General features: G+C 42.1%; 1 protein-coding gene across 4 annotated transcripts; it reads left to right on the forward strand.

Moving 5' to 3' along the window:
* The first annotated feature begins 1,296 nt into the window (after positions 1–1,296).
* Positions 1,297–22,533, forward strand: LOC131224770 (protein FAR1-RELATED SEQUENCE 11-like). 4 transcript variants are annotated; one of them, XM_058220121.1, is made up of 6 exons: positions 1,297–1,755; positions 1,880–2,089; positions 15,067–15,190; positions 19,805–20,797; positions 20,866–21,309; positions 21,420–22,533. In XM_058220121.1, exons 2-6 carry the CDS (start codon positions 1,977–1,979, stop codon positions 22,263–22,265), a joined length of 2,520 nt encoding a protein of 839 aa, XP_058076104.1. In that variant the 5' UTR covers positions 1,297–1,755; positions 1,880–1,976; the 3' UTR covers positions 22,266–22,533. The 4 variants fall into 4 exon arrangements, with proteins under 4 accessions (XP_058076104.1, XP_058076103.1, XP_058076105.1 ...); XM_058220120.1 differs by having other exon boundaries at positions 1,298–1,755; positions 19,790–20,797; XM_058220122.1 differs by lacking the exon at positions 1,297–1,755 and having other exon boundaries at positions 1,947–2,140; positions 19,790–20,797.
* The last annotated feature ends 758 nt before the right edge of the window (positions 22,534–23,291 follow it).

A 23,291-nucleotide genomic window follows, 5' to 3' on the forward strand; every position in this document is an offset into this window, starting at 1 on the left:
ACGTGTCGTTTTGGCACACTGGGTGGTATGTGGATCGACTCCCTCGTCCGCTGAGGTGCTCGAGTCATGCTTCCTGGCGTGGCCCATTATGAGGCCTTGATTGGATCTCTTTTTTCAAGGCCCAAAGGCTGGGATTGATTTGAGGCCCACCCTAGTGAATAAACGGGCTATTCCTGAACTTTGGTTTTATGATGGTTTATGTTGAGGACTGGACCATCCGAATCAATGGCCATTTTGTACTGACCTATGGACAGAGGACGGTGGGTCCCTGACTCAAATTTCAAGCCTTCCAAATAGATGGGCCAGATGAGCACAGATTCTAAGTAGACCTGAGCCCAGCCCATTAACCACCCTAGCTTCCGAAGGGCAGCGGTTTAGGTGCGACCCGGGACTCACAGAAGACGATGCGGCCTTTACCGTGGGGCCCACTTTAATGTATGAATTCTGTATCAAATCCGTACATCCTTTTTTCCAGATCATTTTATGGGATTATTCAAAAAATGAAGTAGATCCAATTATCAGGTGGACCATACAATAGGAAACAGTAGTGATTGAACATGCGACCATTAAAAACTTCTTAGGGCGCACCTTAATGTTTCCATAGTGTTTATTTTCCATCCAATCCGTTGATAAGGTAACATAAACCTGGATAAAGGTGGAAAAATGAATATCATCTTGATCCAGAACTTTTGTGGCCCATTAATGGTTAATCACTACTATTCCTTATGGTATGGTTCACCTGATGATTGGATCTGCTTCATTTTTTGGGATAATGCACTAAAATGATCTGGAAAAGAAGGGATAGACGGTGTGGATACAGAATGAATACATCAAGGTGGGCCCCATGGTAAGGGCCGCACCGTCTTCGGTGAGGCAGGGTCTCACCTAATCCGCTCCCGATCCGATTGCCATTCCCCGTATAAAAAATCCGGTTAGTCCACTGATAAGGTGATCCACTTTTTTAAAGTATTATGTAAGGTTCTTTATTTTTTATTTTACAATCAATTGCTTCCATACACGTGTGGTGTGGCACGTATGATGACTGCACGGGCCTGGACCAAGATTCAAGTGGGGCTTGCCTGATTAACGGCCTGGATCTTGCACATATGTGCGCGTTGGGAAGTGTGCCAGGGAGTCCCCGGTCCCAATGCGAATCTCCCTTGCAGGACGCACGGAGCAGAAAAGCCAGAAATGCGTAAGCCGCACCCAGCGTATCGTAGAAGAAAGACAAACGGAGCGCCTTGTGCGCTCGCAACCTCCAAGCGCACCTTATCTTCACTTTTAAATTAATACGTTCATGAATAGACACTTGCCTACCAGACAAGCAGCCTCACACGATTGGCTAAACTTCACTCCGGCGCACGTTAGCACTATTAGAAACCGTGACCCCATTAAAGCTCATATTAGGGTTCGTCTAACATGCGCCCCCCACGAGAACCCTACGCCCCCTTTGTTTTCTCGTGAGCCGTTTGATCCGGTATGCGCAGGGAGCGCAGATCACCCCCAACCCCGCACCCGAAACTCGCGTTCGAAAATCCTGGGCCGAGCGAAAATCATGGGACCGCAAAAACCGCTACCGTCCCATCCTACGGCCCACATCGCCTATGCGCTCGATAACTCCGTGTATACCGTCGGCGCACGATAGCTTCAACCCGTCATAAATAGTCCTCCGTCCGCCATGGATGCGCGCCGCTCCTCTCTTTCCTCTTCCTCCACTCTCCTCCCTTTCTAACGTTTGCATCTTCCTTCAAATCGGTACGTATAAAAACATCATTCTCCCGATTGAATTTCATTGAATTTAGGGTTATTCGATATATCTGATTTCCGCTCTTTCTTTTTCTTTTTCTTTTTTCTTATTTTTCTCTCCTTTGTCGATTAGGGCTTGTTTTGTTTTTCTCGAAATTGGGTTGAAATTTGTGGAATTTAAGATATGATTGAGATCAGTCCTATTGATCGGACGACGGAGCCTGTAGGAGATGGAGAACCCATCGCGGCCGGCGGTGATGAGAGATCCGTATGAGGTTTTGGGGATTTCTAGGGTTTCGACGGATTTCGAAATCAAGACGGCTTACAGGAAGTTGGCTCTAAAGTAAGTCCCTTTGATAATTCAAATGGGGGAGAGATATATATGAGAGATTCGGTATGTTTTAATTGCGTCTTCGTTTCTTTTGCGAAAGTGCATATACAGTTGTTATTGTGTATAGTCGGTAGTTTAGTTAGTTATTCTCCCTCTTTAAATGCCCTGAGATTTATATTTTTGGCATTTTGGATGTCACGCACTTGGCACGTGTATGTACATTTGTGTTTTACTATGTGCTTTTCTCAATGTTGCTTAAATGGTGGTGATTCTTCAACATCTACATGTGGCATGCATGTACTCATGGATGGAGCATATCCTGAGAATCACACTTATTGGACGGTTGTAGTTGTATCCGGTTGTTGGTGGCCATCAAATAGACGGTCAGAAAATTTTCAGCTATCAAAATTCAGTGGCCAATGTCAGCTGGTTTACTGCTCACAGTGGCCGATATCACTATATCATATGGTTATCTGCTCTGATGTTAGAGTGCGAGTTTAATTCCATTTTGAAAGCAAGCTGAATCCAGATTATGTTAGGACTATTCTTGGCAGCTGGGATGTATTTGGAGTCTGATTTCTAGCTGGCAGTGTCAATCATCTTTCATTGAGTTCCTCGGCCTTTTGTCCTGTTCGTCTGTCTGCTTTCTGAGAAGATTTTTGTGTGAAGAGTATCCCATTATCTGAAAGAGTGCAATGGGCCACGGACTTCCGTTCTTGTCTAAATGGGTGCTTGTTGGCCCATGTTTGTTGTGTTTCCTTCTTCTTCTTCTTCTTTTTTTTTTTTTTTTCTTTAGGAAGAGATGAATTTAATGAGCTACATAACAAATTGTAATATTTTGCAGTTTCTACCAAAAAAGAAATATAGTAAAAAAAAGTTATCAAATGATCACTAAGATAGTCCAGTTAATTTGATTCTTGGGATATGCTACATTCACAATGAGGTGTACTATTTGGGCACTCCAAAAATGAGAGACCACATTTTAAGAAATAGTGGAAAATGCATAGTCTATTAGCCTGTTTATGAATGCGTCTATCTTATAAAATGCATAGTCTATTAGTCCAGTTAATTTGATTCTTGGGATATGCTACATTCACAATGAGGTGTACTATTTGGGCACTCCAAAAATGAGAGACCACATTTTAAGAAATAGTGGAAAATGCATAGTCTATTAGCCTGTTTATGAATGCGTCTATCCTATAATATTCCATGATTGCTTGCATTTGGAGGAACTAAAGAAGTGTAAATAATGTAAAAAATACCATCATCATCAGTTAGGCCTTATCCCAATTAATTGGGGTCAACTAAACGAATCCTATTTTTCCCTTCTAGTCTATCATGGACCATATACTCAGTTAAACCATAGGTTCTCAGGTCTTTTTTTACCATCTCCTCCCACGTCCTTTTGGGCCTTCCCCTTTCCCATTTAGAGTTTTCAACATGAACCAACTCACTCTAACTTGTGTAGTTCTTCGTCTTTGTTGCATATGGCCAAACCATCTAAGTCTACTTTCACCCATTTTATTACCTATTGTTGGGACTCCTAAGCCCAGCCCCCTTAAATACATTCATTTCTAAGTCTATCCTTCCTTGTATTGCCACTCATCCATCTCAACGTCCTCATTTCAGCTATTCTCATCTTATGAACATGTTGTTCCTTAAGTGCCCAACATTATGTCCCATACGGCATGCAGTTCTTATAGTTATCTTATAAATTTTCCCCTTAAGTTTGATTGGTATGCCATGATCACATAAAATTCCAGAGGCACATCTCCACTTCTTTCACTTGGCTGAATTTTATGAGCAACATGTTTCTCAATCATTTGGGATACTTGTTAGTCAGCAATCTAATTCCTCTTTTCTACTCCTATTGTTGCTAATATTGCATTCCAAATACTCTGTTTTAGTTCAATTTATTTTGAAAATTTATATTCTAAGGCATCCCTCCATTGTTTTAGGTATGTGTTTACCCCCTTCCCCGTCTTGTCAATAAGAACTATATCATCTGCAAACAACATACACAACGGGGTGCTTCTTGCGAACACCTTGATAACTTGTCCATAACCAATTCAAAAAAAAGAAAAGAAAAAAGGCTCAATGTTGACCCCTTGTGTAAGCCTATTGTAACTAGAAAATTGCTTATCTCTCCACTACCAGTCCATACATTTCTTACCGGTTTCCTCATACATATCCTTAGTCATTTAAATATATCACTCCCCATATCAACTCTCTAGGTACCCTATCGTATTGTTTCTCTAAGTCAATAAAAACTTCAAGGGCGAAGAAATGCCATGTTATGGAATACCATCGCCATGACAACGACGACGACTCCTCCATTGCCATGACAACGACAACAACTGAGTGGTGTCTATGTTGATGACGACAACTCCATCGCCATGACAATGACGACGACGCTGACGACTCCTTCATCGCCATTTTAGGAAACCTCTTTTCTCCGTTCAGATCAAGCTGCCCTTCTCTTCGGTTATGGGTGACGACAAAGGAAAAGGGAAGTCTGACGATTTATTCAATCCCTCCGATGAAAATGACTGGACTGTTGTCCAATCCAGGCACCACATAAAGAAGTTGGTTGGGCTCGGTCATAGGAAATACTCTTCTTACCCTACTCTATATGTAAGAGGGTATCCCTTCGGGTGGTTTCCTCTCAATCTGGAGAGGATCTTTGGCCACGCAGGAGCAGTCATGGATGTTATCATGCCTCGAGATAAAGACATTGGTGAGTATCGCGGTTTCGCTCTCATTCGCATAGGTAGTGAAGTTGAACTGGCCCGCACGGTGCAGATGTTACATGGAGTGAGCTACGATGGCAAAAAAATGCTAGTCCAGAGGGCCAGATTTGGTCCGGACTCTTTGTCCACCAACACCTCTCAGAAACGATCCCTCCCCTTTATGGTCCCTCCGCAGGATCGTCAGCCTGCTACTGCAGTCACCTCACCTTCTTCCCGTTCTGAACGCGTTTCTTTCCAACATGCCCTGATCAACGGATCATCTCACATCGACCCTCAACCTCTAAATCTGCCACTCCCACCAAAGGATCAGTGTGCGCCGCAATGCTCTGCAAGTGTGGATGCTGTTTCTGATCACACGATCGTTGTCCCCCAGGATATTTTCGAGAGGAACCGAGTGAACCTCGTTAAATCGATGGTTGTCATCACTTCAGAGGACGCGACTATATGTTCTGTGAGGAACTGGATTACCGAACACACTTGTTTTCTACTCGGGGCATCCGATTTCAAACCTCTAAGCCAAGACGCTCTCTGGGTTAGAGTATGCCCTGGCCTTAATCCTGATACTCTAACAATGGCGGAAAGCTTGTGTGACGATGGTCCGATCAAAAAAATACTGCCCTGGGAAGAATTCTCCATCTTTGGGAAAGAAAACATTTGGGTTCTCATCTGGAACATCCCTATGGAATGCTGGTACGATGAGTTTCTCATCAAAGCGGCATCTTCTTTGGGATTCCTCCTTGAGATGGATCCCAAGACTCAGCTGGGAACGGAACTGGGGGTCATTAGGGCAAGGGTAAGGCGGAAGAAAGGTGATCCTCTCCCGACAAATTTGAAGGTAAACATTGATAATCGGATTATCACGCTTCCTGTACAGACTGGTTCCCCCTGTGCTTCGCATCCCAGATGGGGTGATGTGTGGAGGGCCAGGGAATCAAAGTCGCAACCGCTGTATCATTTGCAATTGAAAAGTTGGGAAGAAGGAGCACATGCACCCTGATCCAGTGGACTACCGGAACCGCAGCATGTCAGACCCCATATCATTTCTCCTCCTGCAAACGGCGAAATTCGGCGCTTGCATCGTATGCGTGGCCCCGCATCCCCTCCTTCTGATCCTCGTTTGTCAGAGTATACTGCCGACGTCGGCTTGAAGAGATTTTTCTCTGTTGACATTTCGACATGCGTCCAAGACCCTCTCTCCTCTCCTCGGCGAGCGAACCCTCCATCCCCCTGGCAAAAGCGATGCTGACATGTGGCTTGTCTCTTCTTCATCGATCGAGCAGCATTAATCGCGACGAGTCATCCGCTTCGGGATCGCGACACGTGTCGCCTGCCTGCTCATCCTCCGGCTGCAGGGAAGCCGCAACTGACGAGCGTCCCCTTGTCTCGAGATCGATGTCTCTTATTGAGGTCGAGGCTCTTGACTCGGGTCCATGCTCTACCCGATTCCATCTCTTCCCTGGAAGATGGGGCCCTCTGAAGATCTCCGACCCTATCCCCACCAACCCAACTCCTTTCCCTGGCCCACACCCGACTCCCAGACCTGACGCACCTTATGTTTTTCCCTCCATCTCCCATCCTTCACCTCCAGCTCCCCATCGCCATCTTCTCTCTAACCTGTCTAACGATTTTCCTTGTGAAGATATGTCTAATATCCAAAATTCAGAATCCAGAACTGATTCTCCGACTCCATCATCTCCTATCACATCCGCCTCCAGAGACTGGGCGGACCTTGGCCCCCTTACGCTTTTTGACGACGAGACTTCTACGGATATCATCGATGCAGAACTGCTCCAGATGTGTCCTCAGCTTCCCATCCAACAACAAGGAGAAGATTCCATACCATCATCAGAAGGTAAAAGCAAGGAGGAAATCTACAAGAAAATCCAAGATAAAAAATGGATTCAAGACGCAGTAGGAAACGTGGGTCGCTACCTTGGTCTCTCTTTCGGCAACAGAATTGAGGATTACACGGCTCTGTTTCAATTCATTGAGAATAGAGGGAGGCCTCTGCCTTCTCCTAAGGCCCCGGCTAAACAACTGCCTCGCTCGCCTTGCAACAGGGAACTCCTTAGACTTCAATCGTTGCCAGCCATTCCCTCCACGTCCTCAGCTAGAGGTGGAAAGAAGGTTTCTCGGGGCAGCTCGGTGTCCCAATGATTGTCTTATCCTGGAATGTCAGGGGGATTGGCTCCAAGCAGAAGCGAAGCCTCATTAAACGGTCCATTTCTAGAAAAGATCTGGATGTGATTTGTCTCCAAGAGACAAAAGTTTCAGTTTTTTAGTCCGCTCATCTTAAGACTATTTGGGAAGCCCAAGATGCTAATTTCGTCATTCTTGACGCGTCGGGATCTTCAGGGGGTATTCTTATAGCGTGGAAATCCTCGAGGTGGGATCTTCTCTATTCGCTGTCAGGGGTCTTTTCTAAAGCAATCGTTCTCCAAGATAAGTTTTCGACTTTCAGTTGCATTCTGGTTTCTGTTTATGGACCTACTGATGATTCCATTAGATCTTTATTTTGGGATGAGCTGACTGCCATCAGACAGTCTTTCTCAGGTCCTTATTGCTTCGCGGGCGATTTCAACGTTACTCGCTTTGCCGATGAACACTCTCGTTCAAGGCGATCTTCTCGCGCCACGCTTCAATTCTCTAATTGGATTCAAGCTCATGAGCTGGTGGACCTACCCCTCTTCGATGCAAAATTCACCTGGACTGATGGCCGCAGATCCCCTATTCAGTCACGATTAGATAGATTCCTTTTATCTGCGGACTGGATCGATGAATTCCTGAATTTGACTCAACTGGCCCTCCCCAGATCGACCTTCAACCACTGCCCAATCCTCCTCTCAATAATTGCCGTTGACTGGGGTCCCAAACCATTCATATTCAACCCCGCTTGGCTGCAAATCGAAGGTTTCCGTCAACAAGTTATGGATTGGTGGGCCTCCTTTCAGCCTGATGGTTTCGATGGACACCGGCTATTGTGCAAATTACGTTGGCTCAAGGAGAAGCTGAAAATCTGGAATCATGATCACCTCAAGCAGCGAGACCGTGATTCGGACGCTTTGCTTTCTGACCTGCAACGGCTCGACAATGAATTCGAGGGCCGCGATTTTCCTTCTGAGGCTTTATCCAGACGAATCCAGGTCATTCAATCCCTTTCATCCATAGCTTTGGAGGATGATATCTCCTGGAAAATTAAATCAAGATCCAGGTGGATAGCTGAGGGTGATAAGAACTCTAAATATTTCCATGAAATTGCCAATTTTCGTGCCCGAGCTAAGGTTATCCACAACATTTCTGTGGAAGGCAGTTAGATCGATGACAGGGATGAAATTTCAGAAGCAGTGATCTCCCACTTCAGAACTCTGCTTTCTTCTGAAGCATGGTCCAGACCTCGGCTAGATGGAATTCTCTTCCCTACTCTTCCCCCCGTCGTAGCTGATTGGTTGGAATCCCCCTTCTCTATTGATGAAATCAAAGCTGCCATTACCGCTATGGATGGAGACAAATCTCCCGGGCCTGGTGGCTTCCCCATGTGCTTCTTTCATTACTTCTAGGACATTGTGCAATCTGATGTGGTTGCCTATCTAAATGAATTCCACGATAGGGCTAAACTCTCAAAGGACATTGGAGCTTCCTTTATCGCTCTCATTCCTAAGACGCCTGGGGCTAACTCCTTCTCTGACTTCAGGCCGATCAGCCTTATTGGAAGCCTCTACAAAATCCTAGCAAAAACCCTCTCCATTCGCCTTGCGTCTAGAGCTGTACACGAGTCGAGTCGAGCCGAGTATCGCACTACTCGTACTCGGCTCTTAATGCCTGAGTCGTGCTCGTACTCGACTCTACTCGGCCAACGAGCATGGACTCCCTGCTCGTACTCTACTCGCCCGAGTACAAGCCGAGTACGAGTAGATAACGAGTCGAGTCGAGTCCAAGTTTTCGAGGCGAGTTCGAGTACGAGCAGAAATTGGCCAAATTTAAGGCCATCCAAGGTCCATATTTTGGACAAATTTGTGGGCCGTCTAACAGTCCAAAAATTGGACAGATTTAAGGCCATCCTTGCTGTCCAAAATGGACAGATTGTGGGCCTTTCTCATGGCAAAAAATTGGGCAGATTTGAATCACATTAGGCATACAATAATAAAAAGAAAAAGAAAGTATGGATAAGGATTAGGGACTCATACTCTTTGCAGACGAGTAGGGCAGGGATGAGCGTGCAGGGCAAGGACGACGGATGAGTAGGGTAGGGACGACGGACGAGTATCTCCACCCTTTGCGTGCAGCGGACCAGCGGTGCAGGGCACCGGATAGGCCACAGGGACGAGAGAGAGAGAGAGGGAAGAAGAGGGACGGCCGGACAGGGGACAGGGGAGGAGTGAGAGAGAGAGAGAGGGAAGAAGAGGGACGGCCGGCCAGTCACTGGGGGAGAGAGAGAGAGAGAGAGAGAGAGAGAGAGAGAGAGAGAGGGAGGGAAGGGGGTTTTCGTTTTTGAACGGGCGCTGTTTGAAAACGACCCAGACGAGTAGGGTTTTTTTTAAAAGCGAGTTATATATACTGGTACACGAGTCGAGTACGAGTCGAGTACCGAGTCGAGTACTTCTCAACTCGTACTCTACTCGTTTTCTAAACGAGCCTTATAAACCCGCTCGTACTCGGCTCAAAATCACACGAGTTGAGTACGAGTCGAGTATTCCGAGTCGAGTCGAGCGAGTACTCGAGCCTTAGTCTGCTCGTGTACAGCTCTACTTGCGTCTGTGATGGACAGGCTTATTTCCAAGCACCAACATGCTTTCATAAAGGGACGACAGATCGTGGATGCTGTGCTCATCACCAATGAAATTCTCCACACCTGCCATACCTCAGAGATAGTCTGTTTTCTGCAAACTAGACATTGAAAAGACATATGACCACGTGGACTGGAACTTCCTTTATTACATGCTCACTCGTGTGGGTTTTGGCCATAAATGGCGAAAGTGGATGAAGGCCTGCATTGAATCCCCCCATTTTTCGGTTCTCCTTAACGGTTTCCCCAAGGGATTCTTCTCCAGCTCGAGGGGCCTGCGTCAAGGGGATCCCCTATCGCCCCTCCCCTTTCTTCTGATTTCTGAAGCCCTTTCCCAAATGCTTCTAAAGGGCCAGAGTGTTGGTTTGTATAAAGGTATTTCAATGCCTGGGATTCCTCTTCCGATCACTCACATTCAATTCGCCGATGACACGCTGATTACCTGTGAAGCCGAAGCCGAAGCCATCGCCAATCTTCTTACGACGCTGTGGTGTTTTGAGGCTATCTCGGGCCTGCGCATTAATATGGAAAAATCGAAAATTTTCGGGATCCACATTGTCGAGCTTGAACTCTCTTCTTTTGCTCATATCGTTGGCTGTTCCACTACTTCGCTGCCGACCTTCTTCGTTGGCCTCCCGTTGGTCATTGGCTCCCCTCCCCTCTCTATGTGGGACGGTGGTGGAGAAATTTCAGAAATCTCTGGCTACTTGGAAATGTCGGTATTTGTTTATAGGGGGCAGAGTTACGCTCATTAAAGCTGTGTTATCAAATATTCTCATCTATTTCATGTCCCTCTTCCCCTGCCCCGTAGCCATTCGATGTCGGATCGACAACCTAAGGAGAAACTTCTTCTGGAATGGAAAAGAAAACTAAAACAAAATTCATCTTCTCGACTGGCAGGAGGTCTGTACGCATTTTCAAGAGGGTGGTGCAAGTGTTAAAAATCTGAAGGTCATGAACAAGGCCCTTCTGGGTAAATGGACCTGGAGACTGGGATCAGAACCGGATGCTCTTTAGAACAGTGTCATAAAAGGCTAATATGGAACCTCTCCGAGTGGTTGGTGGATTGCGGATTCTTCAGCTTACAGAGCCTCTCGTCTGTGGAAAGGGATCCTTCGATCCAAAAATGCGGTGTTGGAAAACATTTCTTTCCAGTTGGGAGACAGAGCGGCAATTCGTTTCTGGGAAGACCACTGGATTGGGGAGAGGTGCTTGAAAGAGAGCTTCCCCTCCATTTATCGTCTCGCTGTTTGGAAGGACAAGCCCATAAACAGATTCTACTCCCGCTCTGACCATGGTATCGTCTGGGACATCACCTGCCGCAGAAATCTCCACGATTGGGAGGTTCCCGTCTTCGCAGATCTCCTGCACCATTTATCCACGGCCTCCCCTTCCCCCATTGATAGGGACCAAATCATCTGGACTAAGGAAAAATCTTCACATTTCACAGTCAAATCCTTCTACATTTCTCTCCTCCGGTCCCACCCCCCCTCTGTGCCGGTTTCACCATTTATCTGGAAATACCCCGTCCCTCCCAAATACATTTGTTTCACTTGGCTGGCCTCTAGGAACCGTATCTTAACCATCAACAATCTTATGAAGAGGGGAATGCAGCTCGCTAACATTTGCCTTTGTTGTATGGCTGCTGCGGAATCGGTCGACCATCTACTAGTACATTGTCCTCTAGTTTCTGAGATCAGGTCGGACTTTCTCTCAAGATTCAGCGTTAGCAGTGTTATGCCGGCAGCAGCGTCTTCTCTCCTATCCTATTGGCATGGGTTCAAGTTGGGCAAAAATATCTCCAAGGTTTGGAAAATGGCGCTTATGGCTATTTGGTGGGCAGTCTGGAAGGAGCGTAATGACAGATGCTTTAACAATATGCAGGCCCCAGCTTCATTTGTCGGGTCTAGAGCTAAGCAACTTCTCATCGAATGGGCTGCTGTTGTTCCTTCTCTTAAAAATTTTAATCTTCTCTTTTTTAGGTTTTTAGTTTCCTTCTGGCTCTTTTTTCTTTTTTCTTTTTGCTTCTGCTATCTCAGCAGTCCCCCTTGTTTTTTCTCTTTTGTTCCGTTTAATGCATTCTCGAAAAAAAAAAACCATGTGGAGATCCTTCTCTCCCTATATTTCTTTGTATCCAAGTAGATTGGTTGTCGATTCTATTTCATTCAAGGTATTAAAAAATGATTTGCGGCCGTTACGTAATATTAATAGTGGGAACTGTTACATGTTACAAGGCCATAACGACCGTCACGGAAAAATTGCCAATAATGGCTCCTTACGGGGCTGATACAGTAGGGTTTTTTTTTTTTTTTTTTCCCCTTTTCTTTTGTTTTGTTTTCTTTTTTTTTTTATTTAATTTTAATTTAATTTAATTTTTTATTTTTTAACGAAATGGCCATAATGGTTGTTATGGCCGGTATCGTAATGGTAATCATGGCCACCGTTACCGTTATTGAATACCTTGGTTTCATTGGCCATCATGGTGTTCCCCCAATCCTACGTGAACAAAATGGTTCAGTGTTTCGTATAGTGAAACGCATTAAAATTTTAAAATGTTTGAAAAGAATATAGAATTGTAAATGCTATATAATGCATATTAACATGCAAAACACAACTCACCGTCGATATTATTTCTAAAATCCTTGAATGAAGTGACTAACATGACGTATCTTTCAAAAAGTAAAATAAAGTGACTAACATGAAGTCATACAAGAACCACTCCCGTAAAGGCATAACCCATATGTAGATCAAGAGGAAGGAATGCGTGACCTTGCTTAGGCATGCGCTCACTGCTATAGCATGCATTGTCAGAAAAGGCACTGAAAAATGAAGACGGAGAGCTCAGTGTTACTGTTTTGGCCCAAAAGCAGAAAGCGGGTGTGTTTCTGTTCCACAGTAACTGGATGTTTTGGCCGAAAGAAACCACCATTGACTGTTACGATTAAAAGTTAAACTTTTAGTTGGTCTGTTTGCTTGCTAGTGAAGGCACATCCCATCTTTGTTTATGGGTGCTACTTATCCATCGCCCTCATGGATCTGTTGCAATTTCCCTTTTTTCTTCAAATAGTTTCTTTGGCTGCTGATAATTAAAGAAGTAAAAGTCTCAATAATACACCACAAGCCCACTCTTAATATTTATATTTGTACTTTATACCCAAAATAATCCAAGTGCTTGGAAGCACCTAGGCCACCTGCCTCCTTGGTACCTGTGCATTTTCCTGTCGGAAGAACACTTTAAAATAAGCTGCTTCCATGCATAAGAATATGGGTATTTTAGTTGTATATTTTGTGCCCCTAGAATATTATAGATGACAGTATTGTTAAATGTAAATATTGTTCGCTGAGCTACAAAACGGTTGTTTTTTTATGGATACTTTGAACACGACAATGGCTTTGTTTGAAGTATCAATGTCTAAGCCTTTCTGGGGTGTTATCAGGGATGTTTTGCATTGCTGCTGTCAAGTTTCCGATAGGATAGTACAAAAGTTTCTACTATCAATTACCTATTCTGGCTAAACATTGGGACAATATTAGCATGGACTTCGTGCTTGAGCTACTGTAGAAACGGAGGAAACAATTTGTTTTGTCAGTCGATCAATCTTCAAAAGTGGCAATATCCCTTTCAAGGCAACAATAAACACTACCCCTTCGGCGAATCTATTCTCTGGGTACAAAAGGTTCATGGATTGTGTAAAACTATCACTTCAAATGTCTATTGAAAGTTCCTAACTCAGCTTTGGCACACTTTGTGGTGGATATGAGGATGAACTTGCTATTTTGTTGGTCCATACTATGTCCTAATATATGAAAAAGCTATCCACGAGATCCTGAAATCCCCATGGTGGTGGAAATTTTGGATTTGTTGCCTAGAGCAACCCTGTTCCATTGACAAGTTCATGTGGATTCTGTCTTCCAATGTTTACTTTTCCTCTAGGCTGTATCTTAAAGCTTTATGTTTAGGATCCTCCACCTCCCCACATTAGGCAAAAGTTTGGAGGTCCAGCACTCCATTCTGAGTGGAGGGCTTCATGCGGACTGCTGTAGCTAGTAAAATTCTCACACTTGATAAACTCCAAAAGTGAAATGGGTCCATGCCCAATATTTGTAGAATAGGAAGGACTTGAAATTGGCCAATCATCTCTTCATCCATTCAATACGGCTCAGAAGGTCTAGTCCATCGTTTTTTGCCTCTTTAAAGTGGATTGGGTCATTCATGGGTCTATTGTTAGGCTAATGTAAGGACGGAAGTGGGTCCCTTTCAATCCCCAAGGTAGAGTACTGTGGAAGATGTTGCCTCATGCTATAATGTGGAGGATTTGGAATGAGAGAAACATTAGGATTTTTAAAGACAAGTGTCTATCTTTGATTGAGATGTATGTGACAGCTGATTTCATTGAGATATTGGTCGAACAACTGAAAGTTGAAAAGAAAAGGTAGGAGTTGGGACCTATTGAACGTAAGTTCCATACCACAAAGCTTGTACCTCATTTGCAAGGACCTTCTACCGAGGTGCCGCTTCTGCTTCTAAGTTGTGTTTTGGACCTGCATTCCAACTCTCGCTTCCTAGGCTTCTACGCTTGCTAATAGTTTCCTCGCTCTTGCTCTCAAATCACCTCAGGCTTCTGTGCGATATTGAAGGATGGTGAGAATCCATGGACCATGCATTGAAAAAAGAAACACAAAAGCTAAAATAGTTGAGTTGTACAAGCGATATTGCCAGTTAATGAACAAACTTGAGCTCTTTCTGACTGGAGAGGAATCACACAAAAAGTACTGATAAAAAAACACTTATTTGGATGATGACTGCATGATGATGTAAGTCTTTGGGGAAATCTTTGTAGATTGATGGTTCTTTTTAGGATTCTAGCTCTCCTGGGATTTCTGTATTCAATTCCAGTTGGGTTTTAGAAGCACAACTAGAGTTTCTTTATGGATATGTAATCAACCAAAAGTAATAAAGGTCTACGGATATAAATAAGTTCTTTAAAGAGGTTATGATTGAATTTTGGACTGCTTTTTGTTGAATTTCTGCAGCTGCATTTAAAAGGAACATTGATGGTCATATTTTGCTCCAATCTGTGTCTTTCATGGCTTTTGCAACTGTCCCCTGCTTCAGTTTGTTGGTAGAATTGCATTTGATTTGAATAACTCACACATATATGAGATATATATTTATCTGACAAGAGAATGTATGGAAATGAAGTATAATGGTAAAAGATAATCTTAGAATATTTTAATAGAACATCTATTAACTTTAATATATATGTGTGATCCCCCATTTGTTCCTAGGCCCTAGCAGTTATGCTCCTGCAGCCCACTTTTCTAAGCTTATAATGTTCAAGTTCATTAGTTATTATGCATCTTGACTTCTCAGCGTGGCTGTAAAGATTCTGCTTAGGTTGTTTGGTAAATTTCCTTTGATCCTGGTTTTAATATTATTTTGAAATATCTAACAGGTATCACCCTGACAAGAATGTTGGCAACCCTGAAGCTTTGGAACACTTCAAAGAGGTCGCTTACTCATATAACCTTCTATCTGATCCAGAGAAAAGAAGGCATTACGACAGTGATGGATTTGAGGTAAAACTTTGCAATTCTTTCCTTCATGTGAGTAATATACTGAACAATTCTTCGTTTGTTGCTTTTCCCTCCCTTTTCTTCTTAATAAAGTTTACTCATTACTCGTCAAAAACAAACAAGAGTTGTTATATTGATAAATAGAAGCGGTTTCTCTCATTTTTTCCAGTGGCAGTCATGAAGAAAGAATCTATTATCATTCTTCTTTTAAGAGTTAAAATGAATCTATTGTTGGTTACTAGAATGTAAATTCTACTGAAAAAAAAAAAATGCTCACATGCAACTAGCTGTATGATAAGTTACCATGCATCTAGCAGATATGCTGACCTGTCAATTGTGTATGACATCCAACCCTTCAGAAAGGTTAGCCCTATCATGAAGGACGCCTGGTGCAAAAGTCAAGCCAATCCACCCATCGGGTAGGCCACACCACACTAAAAGAACTATGGACAGCTGCCAATCCAATCGAAAGTACAAGTGTGGCACATCCGATAAGTGGATCTGGCTGATTTTTGCACCGGGTGATATACATGATGTGCCAACCTTTTGGAGGGTGGCTGTCATACGCAAATGGCAAGTTGGGACTTATCTGCTAGCTTCATTGCAACTTGGCATTCCAAATAGTTCATGTGAGCAACTCTCAATTCTATTATGGGACAAGAATAAACACTTTTTTTTTTTTTTTTGAGAATTCAGAATTTTATATCCAAAGCCAAAAGGAGAAAAACAAGCAAAAACAGAGAAAACAAAAAGCCAAAATTACAAACCCCAATCTATGTGATGCAGGGACATGTGATGACTTAACCCTAGATGCATGTATAATCAGGTTAAAGAATATTCAAATAAATACACCAATTAACTAACTGTTTTCAATCAAAGGGATTAAGTAAATCTTAACACAAAGATGAGGTTATTCTGTCAGGATCATGCCCTTTAGCATAAGATCACGTAAGCAGTAAAAAGGGAGGACCTCGAGATATGAGAATGTCCCAGATCTAGCATAAGTCAGTCGACGAGTAAGCTTGGATCTGATTCTACTAACTAACCATCCCTATTTTCCGTTCGAAGTAGAAAGGGGTATTCAGAGAGAAACGAAAGGGGTGAAGGATGAGGGGTTCGAGATGAAGAAGGTATAGGTCCTTTTGTCGTTAAAAGAAAAGGAGGAGGATAATTCTTACCTTTTCTTGCACCTCGAAGATCTTAGGAAGAGGGAAACCCGAAATCGGGGTGGAATCCTCTACACCCAAGGGTCAATCCTGAAACCCTAATTTCTTGAATAAAGAGGAAGAAAATAGACGAATTATTATTCATTCAATAATAACGAAAATAGGGTTTCTCACAATGTATATATAAGCTATGAAAAAAGTAAAAGTGCACTAAAGCCCCTGGAAATAAGAAAAATAATAAAAAGACGAAAAATAAAGAAAGTTGCAATAAAACCCCTGAAATAAGAAAAATAACAAAAAAAATTCAAAATTAAAACACGCATGTGGTAGGGTGTGAAATCCAACCCATGGATCTATGGTCGGGGTGAACACCCGTGTGGTAGAGTGTGAAATCCGACCCATGAATCTATGGTCGAGGTGCGGTCATACTGCTCCTGTACTCGTAGCCCGTCAAAAAGTGGGTCCGATGGACCCATCGTCCATCCACATCAACTCCTCCGCTCTGGTACTTTGTCGGCGACACCTCCTCCTCTGGTACACTCTAAAGGGCTCACCACTAATGTTCGCATCATTGTGATGAAAGAAAACACTCTCCTAACTGTGACTCCCACTGTCCCACGTCTATCCTTGAAGCGTCTGCTATTACATTCCAACCAGATGCCCCAAAGAACAGCTATCAGAGCGAGGCGACAATGCCATGGAGGAAGGTACCCAGGCCCCAACATGCCACCCCAAATAAAGGGTCCTCCAAGGAACTTGGAATTGCCCAAGGAACCTTGAAAGCAGCCAGGATGTAGTCCCCCAAATAACATGTTTATGACATGGCTATTTTCTGTTCATATGTGTAAACCATTTGAGTTCTTAACAATCAAAGAAAAAATCATTTGAGTTGTTATAGTTGACATTTGAAAATCCTATTTGCTTCGATACTACATTCAAAGTACAAATGTTGTGACAAGTCCCACGGATAAGAAACTGGTCCTTTAATTATGCACATTTTATACTCAAAGTCAAAGACTTGAAAAATATGTTTACATGGGGTTTTATATACTTGACAGTTTTATTGAAACAAGTAAAAAATTAAAGAGCTTCATCAGCTAACTGTTATAGTTGACTGTGAAGCATAACTTTTCCTTGAGAGAAAAATTAAAGATCTTACCTAGACCGTTTGGGAGTCGAAATTGTTGACTCAACTTGATGAGCTTCATCAGGTAGGAGATGAGCTATGCTTCATACATGAGCAGATGATTACTGAAAAGGCAGGAGACCAAAAATGTTTTTATAGCGAATTAAAAGTGTCTATGGACCATGGTGTGCTTTTATTATGACTAGTGTTTTAAGTATTGACAATATCGGCTGATATATCGCACAGTATATCTTGTATCCGCGATACGAAGTGCATTAGTAGTGGGATATATCCCACATGTTCAATCTGGTGAGCATTTTTTATTTTCGATCATTTTTTTTTTCTTTGTAAATCATGTTAAATCAATGTCAAATTGTTACAAATCCATGGTTTTTCATGTTTTGCATGAAAAATCATGGATTGAGAGCTTCGATTTTGAGATTTGGAGGAGATTGGCAGAGTTGTGGAAAAATGAAAACAAATCAAAATTTCTCAATTTCTCATAAATCGGTTGCAATTTGTGTCCAAATATAAAATAAAACATATATGTAACGTGATCTAGTAGTTCTTCTTTTGCTTTTGAATGTATTGCTTGTGTTTCCACACGTCTTTTTACATTTATAAATTATATGAATAGACTTTGAATATACTTGTATCAATTCAGTTAGACAACACATAGATTAGAACCCCATACAAAGAAAAACTATTATGTGCACTTGTTTTTTGTAATGTTTTGATTTTTAAACGTGTTTTGATGTCTTTTTTTAACAATCACTGAAGTTTTACAGAAAAAATCGACCAATTTCCCAATGTTTCCAACAACAGTGATATATTACTGGCATTTCCTGGTGTATGCCTAACTCTATGGAAGCTCTGCTCTTTAACTGGCACGGTGAACTGGGTGGAGGCTTTGGTAAAAGGAAGTGGAGGGTGATCCTCCTTTGGGCTATCTGGGCAGAGAGAAATAATCGCTGCTTCCGTAATAGTAGTATCTGCACGGCAGGGTTCTTCTTGCAAGTTCTCGTCCTGTTTAGGGATTGGGCTCCATAGGTCTTTCTTTGGGTTGGGTTGGGAGTCAGTCGTGGGACTGTGTTTTCTGTTTTGGCTTTGTAGTGGTTTTTGTTTCTTTCTTTTCTTGTTGTTGTTTTCTCTGTCCTTTGCTTTGTGGTGTCTTTAATAAAATATCATGTTTCAAAAAAAGAAGAAAAAGTGATACACTTTGCGATACAACCGATATATCCCATGCGATAATTGATACGTATCCATATCCCAAGGTTGCAATATGTAATGTGATACCGATATTTTTAACACTACAATGATTCATTATCCTCCTTCACCACCTGGGTGTCTGTTTATAACTGCAACTATATCTTTAGAGAAAGTATTGTGATTTTTCAATGTGACTCTTGTATCTAATGTGCATCTAGAATTCAGATGGATCTGCCTTTTCTTTGGGCATGCATTCAAGAAATACTTCTATTGACGCTTTTATGTAAATGCAAAAAAAGTGAAAAAAAAAAAAAAAAATTTAAAAATCTTCACATTGCTCGTGTATCATCACCAAATCCAGGTGTGTGTATCATCCAGGCCATGTAATAATTTTGTGATCTTGAAAGATCATGCTCAATGAATTATTTTCATGTATGTTCTTGGGAATCAAATCACACATTTTGTATCTGGTTGAACCATTGCCCTAAACCTTTTTAATGTCTACAATCCTACAAATTACGGCCAGCCAATCCAGGTGGAAGAAGAAAGACCAGAGATAGAAAAAAAAATCCATCTACAAATCAAAATAGAAAAGAAAAAGAAATACTTCTGCACAACCTTTTTATGGGATGCATAACAATTGGCCTCTATGCCATCTCCAGATGTTTGTTTGATCCTTTATTAGTTATCAGTGCTGCATTGCTGCTTATTTATGACTCTTTCAATTGATTGAATACAAGGACTGGCCTCTAACATTCTGCATGAACTGCAAGGAAATAAGCCTGTTGCAATGTTATCACATCGAAACTATCACCAACTCTAGGTAGGAGAAGAAAAGTGATTGCTAGGATCAATGGATAAATAATGAAACCATTCAATCTCATCTATGGTTGCTGCCATTGTTTGGTTTTTCAACCTTAACACTAAACACGTCTGTTTTGCTGCATTTCTATTTCACTGCATATATGATTTTGCATGTTACAGTTTATTTAAATAGTTATGCCTTCGTTCTTCCTTTTTTGTATGCGTGTTACTTGATGTAGTCCTAGGCTTGTCGTTCTGTTTTCCTAGTTTAATCATTACGATACTTACTGCATGCAGGCGTCGTATTTGCAGTCTCATTTGTCTATAATGGAAAGAATGTCTGAAGAAACAGGTCTAGTGATGGAGGCTTCCGATAATGGTACAGATTTGTCAACTGATGATATTGGCACAATAGAGGAAACACCTGAAGAAACGATTCTATCACGGCAAACTTCTGTAAATCTCGTCCCCTTTGTTGGCCAAAGATTTGTTTCTCAAGATGCTGCTTATGAATTTTATTGCAGTTATGCAAAGCAATGCGGTTTCTCAATTCGACGTCATCGTACTAGAGGAAAAGATGGAGTTGGCAGGGGAATTACGAGAAGGGATTTTACCTGCCATCGTGGTGGCTATCCACAGATAAAACCATCAGATGAAAGCAAACTACAAAGAAATCGGAAATCATCACGGTGCGGGTGTCCAGCATACATGCGAATTGTTAAAAGGGCAGATTTTGATGTTCCCGAATGGCGTATTACGGGCTTTAGCAACACCCACAACCACGAACTCTTAAAATCGAATGAAGTTCGTCTCCTTCCTGCCTATTGCACTATATCAGCAGATGACAAAAGCCGAATTTGCATGTTTGCAAAAGCTGGGATGTCAGTGCGGCAAATGCTAAGACTAATGGAGCTAGAGAAAGGTGTGAAACTAGGTTGTTTACCATTTACAGAAATAGATGTGAGAAACCTATTACAATCTTTTAGAAATGTGGATAAAGATAATGACGCTATTGACCTTCTTACAATGTGCAAGAACATCAAGGATGAAGAGCCCGACTTCAAGTACGAGTTTAAGATAGATGCACATAACCAGGTGGAGCATATTGCTTGGTCATATGCTTCATCAGTTCGATCATACGAGGCTTTCGGAGATGCAGTGGTTTTTGATACGGCCCACCGCTTGGATGCCTACGACATGCTGCTCGGAATCTGGATCGGAGTTGACAATTACGGCATGAATTCTTTTTTCGGCTGTGTGCTCTTGCGGGATGAGAACATGCATTCTTTTTCATGGGCACTGAAGGTAAAAAGCTCATGAGTTATTTCCCAACATTTTTTCATGTTCCTGATCTTGTTCTATGCCTATAACAGACGTTTTTGGGCTTCATGAAAGGAAAGGCTCCGCAAACAATCTTGACAGACCAAAATATGTGGCTTAAAGAGGCGATTGCTGTTGAAATGCCAGACACCAAACATGCCTTCTGCATTTGGCACATTATCGCGAAGTTCTCTGATTGGTTTTCTGTACTTCTAGGATCACAATATGACAATTGGAAAGCTGAGTTCCATCGGCTCTATAATATGGAGACAGCGGAAGACTTTGAAGAAGGATGGAGGGAGATGGTTAATGCATACGAACTTCATACTAATAAGCATATTGTCAGTTTGTATGCGTTACGGAAGCTTTGGGCATTACCGTACTTGAGATGTCACTTCTTTGCGGGAATGAATGTTACCTTCCAATCAGAGTCTATAAATGCTTTCATCCAACGATTCTTGAGTGCACAATCTCGGCTTGATCATTTTGTAGAACAAGTATGGTGCATTAATGTTCTTGTTATTCTTCTTGTTATTATTCTTATTATTACTATTATTATCTTATTCCAGTTTCATAATCTCACCTTGTTTCAACCTCCTCTTCACAGGTAGCTGTTGTTGTTGATTTTAGGGATCAAGCTGGAGCAAAACAAAAGATGCAACGGAAACTTCACAAAGTCTGTCTCAAAACGGGTTCACCCATTGAAGCTAATGCGGCGACTGTTCTTACACCTTATGCATTCTGCAAGCTCCAAGAAGAACTTGTTTTAGCTCCACAGTATGCATCATTTCAAATGGACGATGGGTATTTTCTTGTGAGACACCATACCCAAATGGATGGCGGGTGCAAAGTGATTTGGATTCCTGGAGAAGAGCTCATTAGATGCAGCTGCCATCAATTTGAATTTTCAGGCATCCTTTGTAGGCATGTTCTTCGTGTCCTCTCAACGAATAACTGCTTTCACATCCCAGACCAATACCTACCCCTTCGTTGGCGTTGTGTGAGCAAGCCCTTTCGGACAACTCCGAGGGAGAATGCTGATAGAGTTCAGCTATTGCAGTCTATGATTTCGGCCCTTATAACGGAATCAGTCTTAACGGAGGAACGCCTTGATGTCGCTTATGAACAAATTGATTCGGTGTTGTCTCGTATTAAAGAATTTCCTAGGCCCATGCATGGTACAAGTGATATTGCCTATGGGAGTCCCAACTCCCTAGTTCTACCTGAGGTGGAGGACTCTGATGGTATTGTTCAAAGCTTTACAACAGGGAATCCTCATGAATCTATTGCTCTGGGAAAGCTAAAAGAAAGAAGAGCAAAAGATGCAGTTGAGCTTTCTAGGAAAAGAAGGCGTTGTTCTGTTCCTTGCTGCGGGCAATTTGGACATGATGCAAGTGACTGCCCAATGGTGGGAGCTGAAGGTTTGAATGGAGATGGACTTGGGTTCTTATAGAATTAGATTTTGGACTGGGTATATATTATGTACGGGTAGTGTTATGCTGATCAATGTTCATACGCCGCTTGCAATACATCATCCCAATGCAATCATACAAATTTGTTTTTTGTCACATCTGTGATTTAGCAGCTGAAAGTTCACATATTCTCTTGGCCTTGTATGAAATTAAGAAGCTTCTTTTCCATTCATGAATGTCGAGAATACTTTGGTCCACATTTTATACAGATAAGAGCTTCAACATGGAAAAGTAGCTCTGTTTTGTAAATCGTGTTGGTTATATCATCTTTCCCTGAAAGAGAATTTAGAAAAAATTATTCATCTTCTCCCCTTCTTTCAGATGTGCTCAGAGTTCTGGTATTCAACTGAGTGCTCTAGTGGAGTTTCTTCTAGTGGCCCTTGGTCGTTCCTCTTGACAAGATACTCATATGACACACATGACAATTTTCTCTTGATTGGTTGCACCTGTTATAGTTCATAGATATTTACTTCCTTACTCCCTGATGTAACTGAGAGATGGTTCTGAGGTGTTGGAAAAATGTGGTTTTTCCGGATAGATGATGATCTACTCATGCCACTTGGGAACCATGAATATAATGCTTGATGCCGTATTCGGGTGATAATGACTGTACTAGCAGTACGTAAGAAGTGATTCTGCTCTCTCCATCAAACAAAGGTATTCAGTTTTTTTTTGTCTTTCTTTTTTCTTTTTTTCTTTTTTTTGAAGAATATAGGTATTCAGTCCTTTGTTTTGTTTTTGTTTTTGTTTTTTGGTTTTTTTTTTTTTTTTTTTGTTTTTTTTTGTTTTGTTTTGTTTTGGCATACCCATTAGTAATCAAACGACCTCAGATAGGGGTTGTATGAGTTAGTTGAACAAAAAGTGAAATTCAAAGATACATTTTGCTAGAAGTCATTTCCTTTTTGACACTAAAATGAAGTTAGCAATGTTCAGGAATATTCTCCATTCAGACTTGGAGGTATTGATCCATCATTTTGTTGCATCTTCTCTGCAAGATGTATCTCATG

The sequence above is a fragment of the Magnolia sinica genome, chromosome 14 (genome assembly GCF_029962835.1).
Source record: "Magnolia sinica isolate HGM2019 chromosome 14, MsV1, whole genome shotgun sequence".
Classification (NCBI taxonomy): Eukaryota; Viridiplantae; Streptophyta; class Magnoliopsida; order Magnoliales; family Magnoliaceae; genus Magnolia; species Magnolia sinica.

What these genes read in the sequence shown, in the direction of transcription:
- LOC131224770 (XM_058220120.1), top strand. Translation starts at nt 1,977, where the DNA reads ATGGAGAACCCATCGCGGCCGGCGGTGATGAGAGATCCGTATGAGGTT. An exon ending in TACAGGAAGTTGGCTCTAAA is followed by an intron (nt 2,090 to 15,066) that starts GTAAGTCCCTTT and finishes AATATCTAACAG; the next exon opens with GTATCACCCTGACAAGAATG. An exon ending in CTTTTTCATGGGCACTGAAG is followed by an intron (nt 20,798 to 20,865) that starts GTAAAAAGCTCA and finishes TGCCTATAACAG; the next exon opens with ACGTTTTTGGGCTTCATGAA.